The sequence below is a fragment of the Oncorhynchus nerka genome, linkage group LG7 (genome assembly GCF_034236695.1).
Source record: "Oncorhynchus nerka isolate Pitt River linkage group LG7, Oner_Uvic_2.0, whole genome shotgun sequence".
Classification (NCBI taxonomy): Eukaryota; Metazoa; Chordata; class Actinopteri; order Salmoniformes; family Salmonidae; genus Oncorhynchus; species Oncorhynchus nerka.
In genome coordinates, this window is record NC_088402.1 from 12943084 (window position 1) to 12960746 (window position 17663).

The following is a 17663-nucleotide window of genomic DNA, read 5'->3' on the forward strand; positions in this document are numbered from 1 at the left end:
GAGTTGCAGTAATCCAGACGGGAGATGACAAGTGCCTGGATTAGGACCTGCGCCGCTTCCTGTGTGAGGCAGGGTCGTACTCTGCGGATGTTGTAGAGCATGAACCTACAGGAACGGGCCACCACCTTGATGTTATTTGAGAACGACAGGGTGTTGTCCAGGATCACGCCAAGGTTCTTAGCGCTCTGGGAGGAGGACACAATGGAGTTGTCAACCGTGATGGCGAGATCATGGAACGGGCAGTCCTTCCCCGGGAGGAAGAGCAGCTCCGTCTTGCCGAGGTTCAGCTTGAGGTGATGATCCGTCATCCACACTGATATGTCTGCCAGACATGCATCTGATGCAGCACTCCATCACGCTCCTTCTTGGTCAAATAGCCCTTACACAGCCTGGAGGTGTGTTTTGGGTCATTGTCCCGTTGAAAACAAATGATAGTCCTACTAAGCACAAACCAGATGGGATGGTGTATCGCTGCAGTAGCCATGCTGGTTAAGTGTGCCTTGAATTCTAAATAAATCACTGACAGTGTCACCAGCAAAGCACCCCCACACAATCACACCTCCTCCTCCATGCTTCACGGTGAGAACCACACATGCAGAGATCATCCGTTCAGCTACATGGCGGTTGGAACCAAACATCTCAAATTTGGACTCATCAGACCAAAAGGACAGATTGCCACCGGTCTAATGTCCAATGCTCGTGTTTCTTGACCCGAGCAAGTCTCTTCTTATTATTGGTGTCCTTTAGTAGTGGTTTCTTTTCAGCAATTCAACCATGAAGGCCTGATTCACCCAGTTTCCTCTGAACAGTTGATGTTGAGATGTGTCTGTTTGTCACGCCCTGACCTTAGAGAGCCGTTTTATTTCTCTATTTGGTTAGGTCAGGGTGTGATTTGGGTTGGGCATTCTATGTTGTCTATTTCTTTGTTTTGGCCTAGTATGGTTCCCAATCAGAGGCAGCTGTCTATCGTTGTCTCTGATTGGGGATCACACTTAGGCAACTTTTTCCCACCTGTGTTTTGTGGGTAGTTATTTTCTGTTTAGTCTCTGTTACCTGACAGAACTGGTCGCTTTCATTTTGTTACTTTGTTTGAGTGTTTTTTGATAATAAAAATAATCATGAACAATTGGTCCACTCTGCCCGACGACAGGCATAAGTTACACTGTTACTTGAACTCGGTGAAGCATTTATTTGGGCTGCACTCTGAGGTGCAGTTAACTCTAATGAACTTATCCTCTACAGTAGAGGTAACTCTGGGTCTTCCATTCCTGTGGCGGTCCTCATGAGAGACAGTTTCATCATAGCGCTTGATGGTTTATTGTGACTGCACTTGAAGAAACTTAAAAATGTCTTGAAATTTTCAGAATTGACTGACCTTCATGTCTTAAAGTACTGACGGACTGTCGTTTCTCTTTGCTTATTTGAGCTGTTCTTGTCATAATATGGACCTGGTCTTTTACCAAATAGGGCTCTTCTGTATACCACCCCTACCTTGTCACAACATAACTGATTGGCTCAAACGCATTAAGAAGGAAAGAAATTCCACAAATTAACTTTTAACAAGGCACACCTGTTAATTGAAATGCATTCCAGGTGACTACCTCATGAAGCTGGTTGAGAGAATGCCAAGAGTGTGCAAAGCTGTGATCAAGGCACAGGGTGGCTACTTTGAAGTATCACACATATAAAATATATTTTGAATTGTTTAACACTTTTTTGGGGGGGGTTATTACATGATTCCATATGTGTTATTTCATAGTTTTGATGTCTTCAGTATTTTTCTACAAGGTAGAAAATAGTTTAAAAAATAAAGAAAAACCCTTGAATGAGTAGGTATGTCCAAACTTTTGACTGGTACTGTGTGTAAGATAGCCTACTATTCCTAATGCGATGATTAGATTGGGATAGTCGTAATTTAAAACAACAATATAACAATCACTATTCACAAAATGGAATGTTCAATGCAGTACATAGTGGCGTAGATACCTAGGTTATAGGCTAGTTCAGATACCTATATAGGCTAGATCAGATACCTATATAGGCTAGATCAGATACCTATATAGGCTAGATCAGATACCTATATAGGTTAGATCAGATACCTATATAGGCTAGATCAGATACCTATATAGGCTAGATCAGATACCTATATAGGCTAGATCAGATACCTATATAGGCTAGATCAGATACCTATATAGGCTAGATCAGATACCTATATAGGCTAGATCAGATACCTATATAGGCTAGATCAGATACCTATATAGGCTAGAGATCAGATACCTATAGGCTAGATCAGATACCTATATAGGCTAGATCAGATACCTATATAGGCTAGATCAGATACCTATATAGGCTAGATCAGATACCTATATAGGCTAGATCAGATACCTATATAGGCTAGATCAGATACCTATATAGGCTAGATCAGATACCTATATAGGCTAGATCAGATACCTATAGGCTAGATCAGATACCTATATAGGCTATACCTATATAGGGTCAGATACCTATATAGGCTAGGTCAGATACCTATATAGGCTAGGTCAGATACCTATATAGGCTAGGTCAGATACCTATATAGGCTAGGTCAGATACCTATATAGGCTAGGTCAGATACCTATATAGGCTAGGTCAGATACCTATATAGGCTAGGTCAGATACCTATATAGGCTAGATCAGATACCTATATAGGCTAGATCAGATACCTATATAGGCTAGATCAGATACCTATATAGGCTAGATCAGATACCTATATAGGCTAGATCAGATACCTATATAGGCTAGATCAGATACCTATATAGGCTAGATCAGATACCTATATAGGCTAGGTCAGATACCTATATAGGCTAGGTCAGATACCTATATAGGCTAGATCAGATACCTATATAGGCTAGATCAGATACCTATATAGGCTAGATCAGATACCTATATAGGCTAGATCAGATACCTATATAGGCTAGATCAGATACCTTGCTTGTCCTTTCTCAGCACAGGAGCATTTTGGCCTTTTCTAAACACATTTCATGTAATTCTACAACCCTTTCTTTTTGCTCTCTATCCTCTCTCTTTTCCTTCCTCTTCATGTTTCTCTCTCCTATCCTTGCCTCCTTCCCTCCTCCCTGTCTCCTGTGTGTTGTGTGTAAACAGGGGGAGTTGGACAAGTTGAACCAGTCTACAGAGGACATCAACCGCTGGGAGACAGAGCTGGAGGTGGGTCTGTGTGCGTTTGTGACAAGAACAGACTTGTCACTTTCTTGGCTATTCCAACCAGTGACCCTTTCTGTTACTGGCCCAAAGCCTTTCATTCCAATCAAATCAAATAGCAGCCAATCCCAAATCTGACGTCTTCATTTCCTCCTCTAAACCACCTCCTCTTCTGGGTTACATTACAAATACGCTCTTTTCCTCCTCTAAACCACCTCCTCTCCTCTTCTGGGTTTCGTTGGAAAGAGTCTAGAATAGCCAAGTCTAGGTCCAGAAGTCTTCTCAACAGCTCCTACCCCCAAAGCCATAAGACTCCTGAACAGCTAATCAAATGGCTACCCAGACTATTTGTGTTGCACCCCCCCTTTTACACTGCTGCTACTCGCTGTTTATTATCTATGCATAGTCACTTTAACTCTACCTACATGTACATATTACCTCAATTACCTCGACTAACCGGTGCCCCCGCATATTGACTCTGTACTGGTACCCCCTGTTTATAGCCTCGCTATTGTTATTTACGGCTGCTCTTTAATTATTTGTTACTTTAATTTCTTATTTTTTACTTAACACATATTTTTCTTAAAACTGCATTGTTGGTTAAGGGCTTGTGCATGTGACCAGATAAAATTTGATTTGATTTGATTTGAAATACGCTAGAGAGGGGGAAGGAGGGAGAGGGAAGGGGGAGAGAGGGAGAGAGGGAAGAGGGAAGGGGGAGAGGGGGTAGGGGGAGAGAGCGAAGGGGGAAAGGGGGAAAGAGGGTAGGGGAAAGGGGGAAAGAAGGGTAGGGGAGAGAGGGAAGAGGGAGAGATGGAAGGGGGAGAGAGGGAAGAGAGAGGGAAGGGGAAGGGAGAGGGAGAGAGGGAAGGGGAGAGAGGGAGAGAGGGAAGGGGGAGAGAGGGGAGAGGGAAGGGGGAGAGGGGAAGGGGAGAGAGGGAAGGGGGAAGGGGGAGAGGGAAGGGGAGAGGGGAAGGGGGAGAGAGGGAAGGGGAGAGAGGGAAGGGGGAGAGGGAGGGGAGAGGGAAGGGGGAGAGGGGGTAGGGGAGAGAGGGAAGGGGGAGAGGGAGAGAGGGAAGGGGGAGAGGGGGAGAGGGGGGGAGAGAGGGAAGGGGGAGAGAGGAGAGAGGGAATTGGGAGAGAGGGAAGAGGGAGAGAGGGAGAAGAAGAGAGCCAGTTTACTGAACAGATTGAGTACTTGGGGGAAACGTCAGCATATTCCTTGTATTTCAGGAAGAACATCTTGTTATAGACATACACAAGTAATACCTGTATTATACACATATATTATGTTGTTGTATATTTCCAGGAAGCTAATTCAGAGAAAGAGAATGGCTGAAAGGGAGGTATGCGAAGTATGTCAAGTTGTTTACGTTATAAACAAAAGGTGACTCTGAGCCCCCCTAGATCCCCCTGTAGGGTAGACGGGCCTGTGTGGCCTCTCTCTCTCTCTCTCTCTCTCTCTCTCTCTCTCTCTCTCTCTCTCTCTGTCTTGCCTTCTGACCATTAAACCCTAGGTCTACTCTCTCTCTCTGTCTTGCCGTCTGACCAATAAACCCTAGGTCTACTCTCTCTCTCTCTGTCTTGCCGTCTGACCAATAAACCCTAGGTCTACTCTCTCTCTCTGTCTTGCCATCTGACCAATAAACCCTAGGTCTACTCTCTCTCTGTCTTGCCATCTGACCATTAAACCCTAGGTCTACTCTCTCTCTGTCTTGCCGTCTGACCAATAAACCCTAGGTCTACTCTCTCTCTCTGTCTTGCCGTCTGACCATTAAACCCTAGGTCTACTCTCTCTCTCTCTCTGTCTGTCTACTCTCTCTCTGTCTTGCCATCTGACCTTGCCGTCTGACCATTAAACCCTAGGTCTACTCTCTCTCTCTTGCCGTCTGACCTTTAAACCCTAGGTCTACTCTCTCTCTGTCTTGCCGTCTGACCTTTAAACCCTAGGTCTACTCTCTCTCTCTGTCTTGCCGTCTGACCATTAAACCCTAGGTCTATTCTCTCTCTCTGTCTTGCCGTCTGACCTTTAAACCCTAGGTCTACTCTCTCTCTGTCTTGCCGTCTGACCAATAAACTCTCTCTCTGTCTTGCCGTCTGACCTTTAAACCCTAGGTCTACTCTCTCTCTCTTCTCTGACCTTTAAAAGGTCTACTCTCTCTCTGTCGTCTCTTGCCTCTCCGTCTTCTGACCATTAAACCCTAGGTCTATTCTCTCTCTCTGTCTTGCCGTCTGACCTTTAAACCCTAGGTCTACTCTCTCTCTCTGTCTTGCCGTCTGACCATTAAACCCTAGGTCTATTCTCTCTCTCTGTCTTGCCGTCTGACCATTAAACCCTAGGTCTATTCTCTCTCTCTGTCTTGCCGTCTGACCTTTAAACCCTAGGTCTATTCTCTCTCTCTGTCTTGCCGTCTGACCTTTAAACCCTAGGTCTACTCTCGCTCTCTGAGCAGCAGCTATTAGAAAGACATTTGGATTACTGTTAGGAAGCACAGTATTGTTGGGTCCTGTTTTAGGACTGGGTCAGGGACCAGGGGACAGGGGCCAGGGGACAGGGACCAGGGGACAGGGGCCAGGGACCAGGGGTCATGGACTGTGGTTCGAGACATTGGCTTGGTGGAACACAAAAACAACTTCAGGAAGCTACGTTTCAACATCAGGAGTTCATTGGTCAGTATTGGGTTAAAAATGTTTCAGATCACTGATTTAATAGGTGTTCTTTTCCAGAGAGACAAACTATCAGCATGTTTATTGTAAACATTGCTCCTCAGTGAATGTCACAGATACCTCATATCTCCGTCACCCATGAAGTGTTCTGAGAGGCTGGTTATGGCACACATCAACTTAATCATCCCAGACATCCTAGACCCACTCCAACTTGCATACCGCCCCCAAGAGATCCATAGACGATGCAATCTCAATTGTTCTCCACACTGCCCTCACCCACCTAGATATGAGGAACACCTATGTGAGAATGCTGTTCATTGACTACAGCTCAGCGTTCAACATCGTTGTCCCCTCCAAGCTCGTCACCAAGCTTAGGATCATGGGACTGAACCCCTCCCTCTGAAACTGGATCCTGCACTTCCTGATGAGCCGATCCAGGTGGTGAGGGTAGGCAACATCACCTCGCCACGCTGACCCTCAACACGGGGGTCCCACAGGGGTGCGCGTTTAGTCCCCTCCTGTACTCCCTGTTCACCCAAGACTGCGTGGCCAGGCCTCGATTCCAACGCCATCATTAAGTTTGCTGACGACACTACGGTGGTAAGGCCTGATCATTGACAACGATGAGACAGCCTTTAGGGAGGAGGTCAATGACCTGACAGTGTGGTGCCAGGACAACAACCTCTCCCTCAACGTCAGTAAGACCAAGGAGCTGATTGTGGACTACAGGAAACAGAGGTCCGAGCAGGTCCCCATCCTCATCGACGGGGCTGCAGTGGAGCAGGTAGAGAGTTCCTCTGTGTCCAAATCACTAAGAACTTAAAATGGTCTACACAAACGAGCGTAGTTGTGAAGAAGGCCCGACAGCACCTTTTCCCCCTCAGGAGGTTGAAAAGGTTTGGCATGGGCCCTTCAAATCCTCAAAAACGTTCTACAGCTATACGACTGAGAGCATCTTGACTGGCTGCAACACCGCTTGGTATGGGAATAGCACCGCTCTCGATAGCATGGCGCTACAGAGTGTGGTGCGGACAGCCCAGTACTTCCCCGGGGACGAGCTCCTTGCCATCTAGGACCTCTCTATATCAGGAGGTGTGAAAGGAAGACCAAGAAAATCATTAAAGACTCCAACCAACCCATAGATTGTTTTCTCTGCTTCCGCACGGCAAGAGGTGACGGTGCATCAAGTCTGACACCAAAACAGGCTCCTGAACAGCTTCTATCCCCATGTCATGAGACTGCTAAATAGCTAACTAAATAGCTAACTAAATAGCTAACTAAATAGCTAACAAAATAGCTAACTAAATAGCTAACTAAATAGCTAACAAAATAGCTAACAAAATAGCTAACTAAATAGAACTAAATAGAGCTAAATAGCTAACTAAATAGAACTAAATAGCTAACAAAGTAGAACTAAATAGAACTAAATAGCTAACTAAATAGAACTAAATAGCTAACAAAATAGCTAACTAAATAGAACTAAATAGAACTAAATAGCTAACTAAATAGAACTAAATAGCTAACTAAATAGCTAACAAAATAGCTAACTAAATAGAACTAAATAGCTAACAAAATAGCTAACTAAATATAACTAAATAGCTAACTAAATAGAACTAAATAGAGCTAAATAGCTAACTAAATAGCTAACAAAATAGCTAACTAAGTAGAACTAAATATAACTAAATAGCTAACTAAATATAACTAAATAGCTAACTAAATAGAACTAAATAGCTAACTAAATAGAACGAAATAGCTAACAAAATAGCTAACTAAATATAACTAAATAGAGCTAAATAGCTAACTAAATAAAACTAAATAGCTAACTAAGTAGAACTAAATGGCTAACTAAATAGAACTAAATAGCTAACAAAATAGCTAACTAAATATAACTAAATAGCTACATGGGCTATCTGGGGTTGACCTTTGTATTTTTGCACCGTCTCTATTCACGCTCACAGGGCCCTACACACTCACAGGGCCCTACACACTCACAGGGCCCTACACACACACTGATACTCCAACACACATACAAACACTCACTCCATCATTCGCTCAACACACACACATAATATGAACATACATTGACACTGACTCTGCACACACACACCCACTCACATACAATCATCATATACGCTGCTGCTACTCTGTTTATCAAACATCCTGATGCCCATTCACCTTACATATCTACCTCCATCACTCCCACTATACATATCTACCTCCATCACTCCCACTATACATATCTACCTCCATCACTCCCACATCTACCTCCATCACTCCCACTATACATATCTACCTCCATCACTCCCACTATACATATCTACCTCCATCACTCCCACTATACATATCTACCTCCATCACTCCCACTATACATATCTACCTCCATCACTCCCACTATACATATCTACCTCCATCACTCCACTATACATATCTACCTCCATCACTCCCACTATACATATCTACCTCCATCACTCCCACTATACATATCTACCTCCATCACTCCCACTATACATATCTACCTCCATCACTCCCACTATACATATCTACCTCCATCACTCCCACTATACATATCTACCTCCATCACTCCCACTATACATATCTACCTCCATCACTCCCACTATACATATCTACCTCCATCACTCCCACTATACATATCTACCTCCATCACTCCCACTATACATATCTACCTCCATCACTCCCACTATACATATCTACCTCCATCACTCCCACTATACATATCTACCTCCATCACTCCCACTATACATATCACCTCCATCACTCCCACTATACATATCTACCTCCATCACTCCCACTATACATATCTACCTCCATCACTCCCACTATACATATCATCACCTCCATCATATCTACCCCACTATACATATCTACCTCCATCACTCCCACTATACATATCTACCTCCATCACTCCCACTATACATATCTACCTCCATCACTCCCACTATACATATCTACCTCCATCACTCCCACTATACATATCTACCTCCTTCACTCCAGTATCCCTGTCCCCTTACCCCTATACATATCTACCCCATCACTCCAGTATCCCTGTCCCCTTACCCCTATACATATCTACCCCCATCACTCCAGTATCCCTGTCTCCTATACATATCTACCTCCATCACTCCAGTATCCCTGTCTCCTATACATATCTACCTCCATCACTCCAGTATCCCTATCGCCTATACATATCTACCTCCATCACTCCAGTATCCCTGTCTCCTATACATATCTACCTCCATCACTCCAGTATCCCTGTCTCCTATACATATCTACCTCCATCACTCCAGTATCCCTGTCTCCTATACATATCTACCTCCATCACTCCAGTATCCCTGTCTCCTATACATATCCACCTCAATCACTCCAGTATCCCTGTCTCCTATACATATCTACCTCCATCACTCCCACTATACATATCTACCTCCATCACTCCAGTATCCCTGTCCCCTTACCCCTCTACATATCTACCTCCATCACTCCAGTATCCCTGTCTCCTATACATATCTACCTCCATCACTCCAGTATCCCTGTCTCCTATACATATCTACCTCCATCACTCCAGTATCCCTGTCTCCTATACATATCTACCTCAATCACTCCAGTATCCCTGTCTCCTATACATATCTACCTCAATCACTCCAGTATCCCTGTCTCCTATACATATCTACCTCCATCACTCCAGTATCCCTGTCCCCTTACCCCTCTACATATCTACCTCCATCACTCCAGTATCCCTGTCTCCTTCCCCCTATACATATCTACCTCCATCACTCCCACTATACATATCTACCTCCATCACTCCAGTATCCCTGTCCCCTTACCACTATACATATCTACCACCATCACTCCAGTATCCCTGTCTCCTTCCCACTATACATATCTACCTCCATCACTCCAGTATCCCTGTCTCCTATACATATCTACCTCCATCACTCCAGTATCCCTGTCTCCTATACATATCTACCTCCATCACTCCAGTATCCCTGTCCCCTTACCCCTCTACATATCTACCTCCATCACTCCAGTATCCCTGTCTCCTTCCCCCTATACATATCTACCTCCATCACTCCCACTATACATATCTACCTCCATCACTCCAGTATCCCTGTCCCCTTACCACTATACATATCTACCACCATCACTCCAGTATCCCTGTCTCCTTCCCACTATACATATCTACCTCCATCACTCCAGTATCCCTGTCTCCTATACATATCTACCTCCATCACTCCAGTATCCCTGTCTCCTATACATATCTACCTCCATCACTCCAGTATCCCTGTCTCCTATACATATCTACCTCCATCACTCCAGTATCCCTGTCTCCTATACATATCTACCTCCATCACTCCCACTATACATATCTACCACCATCACTCCAGTATCCCTGTCCCCTTACCCCTCTACATATCTACCTCCATCACTCCAGTATCCCTGTCTCCTTCCCCCTATACATATCTACCTCCATCACTCCAGTATCCCTGTCTCCTTCCCCCTATACATATCTACCACCATCACTCCAGTATCCCTGTCACCTTACCTCTATACATATCTACCTCCCTGTCTCCTTCCCCCTATACATATCTACCACCATCACTCCAGTATCCCTGTCCCCTTACCCCTCTACATATCTACCTCCATCACTCCAGTATCCCTGTCCCCTTACCCCTCTACATATCTACCACCATCACTCCAGTATCCCTGTCACCTTACCCCTCTACATATCTACCACCATCACTCCAGTATCCCTGTCCCCTTACCCCTATACATATCTACCTCCATCACTCCAGTATCCCTGTCCCCTTACCCCTCTACATATCTACCACCATCACTCCAGTATCCCTGTCACCTTACCCCTCTACATATCTACCTCCATCACTCCAGTATCCCTGTCCCCTTACCCCTCTACATATCTACCTCCATCACTCCAGTATCCCTGTCACCTTACCCCTCTACATATCTACCTCCATCACTCCAGTATCCCTGTCCCCTTACCCCTATACATATCTACCACCATCACTCCAGTATCCCTGTCTCCTATACATATCTACCTCCATCACTCCAGTATCCCTGTCTCCTATACATATCTACCTCCATCACTCCAGTATCCCTGTCTCCTATACATATCTACCTCCATCACTCCAGTATCCCTGTCTCCTTCCCCCTATACATATCTACCACCATCACTCCAGTATCCCTGTCTCCTATACATATCTACCACCATCACTCCAGTATCCCTGTCTCCTATACATATCTACCTCCATCACTCCAGTATCCCTGTCTCCTATACATATCTACCTCCATCACTCCAGTATCCCTGTCTCCTATACATATCTACCTCCATCACTCCAGTATCCCTGTCTCCTTCCCCCTATACATATCTACCACCATCACTCCAGTATCCCTGTCTCCTATACATATCTACCTCCATCACTCCAGTATCCCTGTCCCCTTACCCCTCTACATATCTACCTCCATCACTCCAGTATCCCTGTCTCCTATACATATCTACCTCAATCACTCCAGTATCCCTGTCTCCTATACATATCTACCTCAATCACTCCAGTATCCCTGTCTCCTATACATATCTACCTCCATCACTCCCACTATACATATCTACCACCATCACTCCAGTATCCCTGTCCCCTTACCCCTCTACATATCTACCTCCATCACTCCAGTATCCCTGTCTCCTTCCCCCTATACATATCTACCACCATCACTCCAGTATCCCTGTCACCTTCCCCCTATACATATCTACCTCCATCACTCCAGTATCCCTGTCTCCTTCCCCCTCTACATATCTACCACCATCACTCCAGTATCCCTGTCTCCTTACCCCTCTACATATCTACCACCATCACTCCAGTATCACTGTGCATTGTCAATATGACACTGGACCTGATTGACCCTGTATAGAGTATGATTACTTTATCATGTTCCTCTTGTTATTTATTTTACCTTTATTTAACTAGGCAAGTCAGTTAAGAACAAATTCTTATTTTCAATGACAGTCTAGGAACAGTGGGTTCAGGGGCAGAACGACAGATTTGTACCTTGTCAGCTCGGGGGTTTGAACTTGCAACCTTCCGGTTACTAGTCCAACGCTCTAACCACTAGGCTACCCTGCCCCTGTGTTATTATTTTTGTGTTACATTGTTATTCATTATTGTATTGTTGGGGTTAGAGTTTGCAAGAAAGGCATTTCACTGTACTTGTGCATGTGACATTAAAACTTGAAACTTGATTGAAACGTGAAACCGCAGAAACCATTGAGGAAGTGTGATGATGTCACAGGAAGCTAGTTTCCCCTCCATCTTTTCCCCCTCCATCTCTCCCCCTCTCTTTTCCCCTCCATCTCTCCCCCTCTCTTTTCCCCTCCATCTCTCCCCCTCTGTTTTCCCCTCCATTTTTCCTCCTCTCTTCCTACCCCCTCCCTTTCTGGGGACAAGATGCAGGTGTTACAGCCCTTAAATCTAGGGTGACCACATTTAAGATACCCAAATGCGGAACAACGGGATGATTTAGAGGAACAGATTAGTAGCCTACAGGAATGTGGGACTGTCCATCACAATCAGGGACATGTGGTAAGCATGGTAACTTTACATGAATCTGATTCACATAGTTGGCACCACACACACACACACACACTCCTCTTTGACAGGGAGAGAGACATTTCTCAGCCCCTAATTTTAGACATTGTGACGCAGGGACCGAGAGAAGGGATTCTCCCCTGTAATATTTCCACGAATATGTAACAGCATAGGGGTAATGTTCCTGTCTGCAGACTGGGGGTGTTTATGCTTGTGTGTGTGGTGCCAACTTTGTGAATCAGATTCATGTAAAGTTACCATGCTTGGTTAAGTGAGTTAGTGTTGTATTGAGTTTGACACAGCTCTTTTGAGGAAAAAGCCTGACTATCTCAGTTCTGTGAATCGGGATGGAGAGGAGAAAACACCTTCCTAAACAAAACAGCACAGACATGGCTACATAGACATACTCTCTGAAGAACACCCTGTCTGTTGTCACGGTGACAATATAACAGGATAGAATGTGACACATATAAGGTTCCTGGAGATTTGTTGGTGTTTTACTAACGTGTGTATGTGTGTCTGTCTGTCTGTCTGTCTGTTTGTCTGTCTGTCTGGCTGGCTGTAGGACTGTCGTCAGAGGTTCCGCGCGGTGCTGGTGGAAGCCACGGTGAAGCTGGATGAGCAGGTGAAGAGGATCGGCAGAGCTGTAGAAGACTCCAAACCTTACTGGGAGGCCAGGAGAGTGGCCAGACAGGTACACACACACACATACACACACACACACATACACACACACACACACACACACACACACACAGGTAGAACCCTTTTGAGTTCCATGTAGAACCCTTTTCGAAGAGAGTTCTACATGGAACCCAAAATACTTCTACCTGGAACCAAAAAGGGGTCTCCTGTGGGGACGGCCAAAGAACCCTTTTGGGCAGGCCAGGGTTATACAGGCTACATGAGAGGAACATTTTAAAGAGAACACACACACTCAAGGACTTAAAAGCCAGAGGAGAAGTCACATTGATTCTATTTATAACTCTGTCACACCACCTCTAAATCAGACTGATCACACACTGCTACTCACACACACACACACACACACACACACAGTTTCTCTGTCAGCTAGTTGTGAGTAGGGTAGATAGAGAGATGAGTGTGTCAGGTATTTAATCCCTGCTCGGGGAAGATATCAGAGCTGAGGAGTTTTAGTACAGCCAATTGGAATTTGTGGTTTGTATATATTATTATTTCATGTAGGATACCATCAACCCCACAGGCCTTTTTGGGTTGGAGGGTTTGTATTTTATCCTGTAGTTCATTAAATGTCATTGGAGAATCCAGTAGGTTCTGGTAGTCTTTAATAGTTGATTCTAAGATGTGTATTTCATCATGCATCTATTTATAACTCTGTCACACTCCCACGCTCTAAATCACACACACACACACACACACACACACACACACACACACACACACACAGAGTCCCTCTGTCCCTTCCTGTCAGCTGCTTGTGAGTAGGGTAGATAAAGAGATGAGTCTCAGGTGTTTAATCCCTCCTTTATTTAACCTCTCTAATCTGGCATGTGTCCTCTGCCACCCCCTGCCCCTGCCCACCTCCTACAGCTGCTCTGATTGGCTCCTATCAGCTATTCACAGACACCCAAGGGGGCTTGGTCCATCAACCCTGGCAACAGCCTATGAGAGAGCATCATTTCAGTCATTCAACAAATGACTAGCGTGTGTGTCTGCCAACAAAAAAATATGAGCTGACCTGTCTACGCTTTGATGGGAAAGGGTACAAGCGGACAGAGACTGAGTGTCCCAGGTCCACTGTGTCTACATAGCTGGCCAGTCTACAGTATATAGATGCCAACTTCAACACGTGAGTGGCAGGATTACAGCCCCTATCTAGCTAGCAGCCCCCAGTGAGCCCAGTCCTATCTAGCTAGCAGTCCTATCTAGGTAGCAGTCCTATCTAGCTAGCAGACCCTATCTAGCTAGCAGACCCTATCTAGCTAGCAGACCCTATCTAGCTAGCAGACCCTATCTAGCTAGCAGACCCTATCTAGCTAACCCTTCTATTGTTTACTTATGATTCATGTCTGAATTTGACATTTTTCATATGTGACCTCATTTCTAGAGCCTGATCCAAAAGCTATTTATCTACTACTTATCCTCCCTCCCTCCCTCCCTCCCTCCCTCCCTCCCTCCCTCCCTCCCGCCTGCTTTCTGTCCCTCCCTCCCTCCCTCCTTCTCTCCCTCTGACCCTCACTCCCTCGCTCCCTCCCGCCTGCTTTCTGTCCCTCCCTCCCTCCCTCCTTCTCTCCCTCACTCCCTCGCTCTCTCCCCCTCTGTCTCTCCACTGACATTCCAATGCGGAGACTAAGAGGAGAGGAGAGGGAGATTTAGGACCATAGCTCTTCTCAGGAAGCTGTCTATCTGTCTCTCCTTCTCAATTAAATTTAAATTAAATGTAAGGGCTTTATTGAAATGGGAAACATATGTTAACTTTGCCATAGCAAGTGAAATAGATCATTAATAAAAGTGAAATAAACAATAAAATGAACAGTAAACATACTCTACCCTACCCTACCCTACCCTACCCTACTCTACTCTACCCTACTCTACTCTACTCTACCCTACTCTACTCTACCATACTCTACTCTACCCCAGTCTACCCTACTCTACTCTACTCTACCCTACCCTACTCTACCCCACTCTACCCTACCCTACCCTACCCTACCCTACTCTACCCTACTCTACCCTACTCTACCCCACTCTACCCTACTCTACCCTACTCTACCCTACTCTACCATACTCTACTCTACCCTACCCTACTCTACCGTACTCTACCCTAGTCTACTCTACCCTATTTTACCCTACTCTACTCTACTCTACCGTACTCTACTCTACCCCACTCCACCCTACCCTACTCTACCCTACTCTACCCTACTCTGCCCTACTCTGCCCTACTCTGCCCTACTCTACTCTACCCTAATCCACTCTATCTTACTCTACTCTACACTACTTTACCCTACTTCACATAGTACGGGGGTAGTGTACGAACACACACACACACACACACACACACACACACACACACACACAAACAAAACACTTCCTGCGGTATGAGCAAGAGAGACGGTTATTCCTGGCGCCTTTCTGTGCCTGTGCTGGGAGATATGAGTGTGTGTGTCCATTTTAGATGGAGGTCAAATTTGGTCAGTGGTTTCAGTGGTTCAGAGAAATAATGTTTTCCTTTTGCTGTACTACACACACACTTGAGAGAGGTGGAATCAGGGAGAGAGGGGAGAGAAGAGGGAGGAATCAGGAAGAGCGAGAGAGGAGGAATCAGGAAGAGCGAGAGAGGAGGAATCAGGGAGAGAGGAGAGAGAAGAGGGAGGAATTGGGGAGAGAGAGAGGAGGAGGAATCAGGGAGAGAGGAGAGAGAAGAGGGAGGAATTGGGGAGAGAGAGAGGAGGAGGAATCAGGGAGAGAGGAGAGAGAAGAGGGAGGAATTGGGGAGAGAGAGAGGAGGAGGAATCAGGGAGAGAAGAGGGAGAGAGGAGGAATCAGGGAGAGAGGAGAGAGAAGAGGGAGGAATCAGGGAGAGAGGAGAGAGAGAGAGAAGATGAGGAATCTGGGAGAGAGGAGAGAGAGAGAAGAGGAGCAATCATGGAGAGAGAAGGAGAGAGAAGAGGGAGGTGTCAGGAAGAGGGAGGTGTCAGGGAGAGAGAAAAATAAAGATATGGAGAAAGGTAGAGAGAGAGCGAGAGGAGTCAACTTCTGCTTGTCTGTCAAAGAGATTACAACGGACGAGAGGAGAAAAACAGCTCCCTCCCTCCACCCTCCATCCCTCCACATCTCCCTCCCTCCACCCCTTCACTTCCACATCTCACTCCCTCCACTTCACTCTCCCTCCAACCTCCATTCCTCCACATCTCACTCCCTCCACCCTCCATTCTGCCACTTCCACATCTCACTCCCTCCACCCTCCATTCCTCCACTTCCACATCTCACTCCCTCCACTTCCCTCTCCCTCCAACCTCCATTCCTCCACTTCCATAACTCCCTCCCTCCACCCTCCATTCCTCCACTTCCACATCTCACTCCCTCCACTTTGGGCTATAGAGGACGGGGAGAGAGAGTCTGGGTTTGGGCTATAGAGGACGGGGAGAGAGAGGCTGGGTTTGGGCTATAGAGGACAGGGAGAGAGAGTCTGGGTTTGGGCTATAGAGGACGGGGAGAGAGAGTCTGGGTTTGGGCTATAGAGGACAGGGAGAGAGAGGCTGGGTTTGGGCTATAGAGGACGGGGAGAGAGAGTCTGGGTTTGGGCTATAGAGGACGGGGAGAGGGAGGCTGGGTTTGGGCTATAGAGGACTGGAAGAGAGAGGCTGGGTTTGGGCTCTTGAGGACAGGGAGAGAGAGGCTGGGTTTGGGCTATAGAGGACGGGGAGAGGGAGGTTGGGTTTGGGCTATAGAGCACGGGGAGAGAGGGGCTGGGTTTGGGCTATAGAGGACGGGGAGAGAGAGGCTGGGTTTGGGCTATAGAGGATGGGGAGAGGGAGGCTGGGTTTGGGCTATAGAGCACGGGGAGAGGGAGGCTGGGTTTGGGCTATAGAGGACGGGGAGAGAGAGTCTGGGTTTGGGCTATAGAGGACAGGGAGAGAGAGGCTGGGTTTGGGCTATAGAGGATGGGGAGAGAGAGGCTGGGTTTGGGCTGTAGAGGACGGGGAGAGAGAGTCTGGGTTTGGGCTATAGAGGACGGGGAGAGAGAGGCTGGGTTTGGGCTGTAGAGGACGGGGAGAGAGAGGCTGGGTTTGGGCTATAGAGGACGGGGAGAGAGAGTCTGGGTTTGGGCTATAGAGGACAGGGAGAGAGAGTCTGGGTTTGGGCTATAGAGGACGGGGAGAGAGAGTCTGGGTTTGGGCTATAGAGGACGGGGAGAGGGAGGCTGGGTTTGGGCTATAGAGGACTGGAAGAGAGAGGCTGGGTTTGGGCTCTTGAGGACAGGGAGAGAGAGGCTGGGTTTGGGCTATAGAGGACGGGGAGAGGGAGGTTGGGTTTGGGCTATAGAGGACGGGGAGAGAGAGGCTGGGTTTGGGCTATAGAGGACGGGGAGAGAGAGGCTGGGTTTGGGCTATAGAGGATGGGGAGAGGGAGGCTGGGTTTGGGCTATAGAGCACGGGGAGAGAGAGGCTGGGTTTGGGCTATAGAGCACGGGGAGAGAGAGGC

At 46.5% G+C, this 17663-nt stretch overlaps 1 protein-coding gene across 2 annotated transcripts in view; it reads left to right on the top strand.

The window, feature by feature from the left end:
* Positions 1–17663, top strand: part of LOC115131260 (SH3 domain-binding protein 5-like) — a 35741-nt gene that overhangs the window by 9758 nt on the left and 8320 nt on the right. For both annotated transcript variants that reach the window (XR_010464275.1, XM_029662834.2), the window contains exons 2-3: positions 3145–3207; positions 13045–13173. Coding sequence is in view for 1 of the 2 variants with exons in the window: in XM_029662834.2 (XP_029518694.1) it covers positions 3145–3207; positions 13045–13173 (192 nt within the window). In the remaining variant the exon portion in view is untranslated. The remainder of the gene's footprint in view (positions 1–3144; positions 3208–13044; positions 13174–17663) is intronic.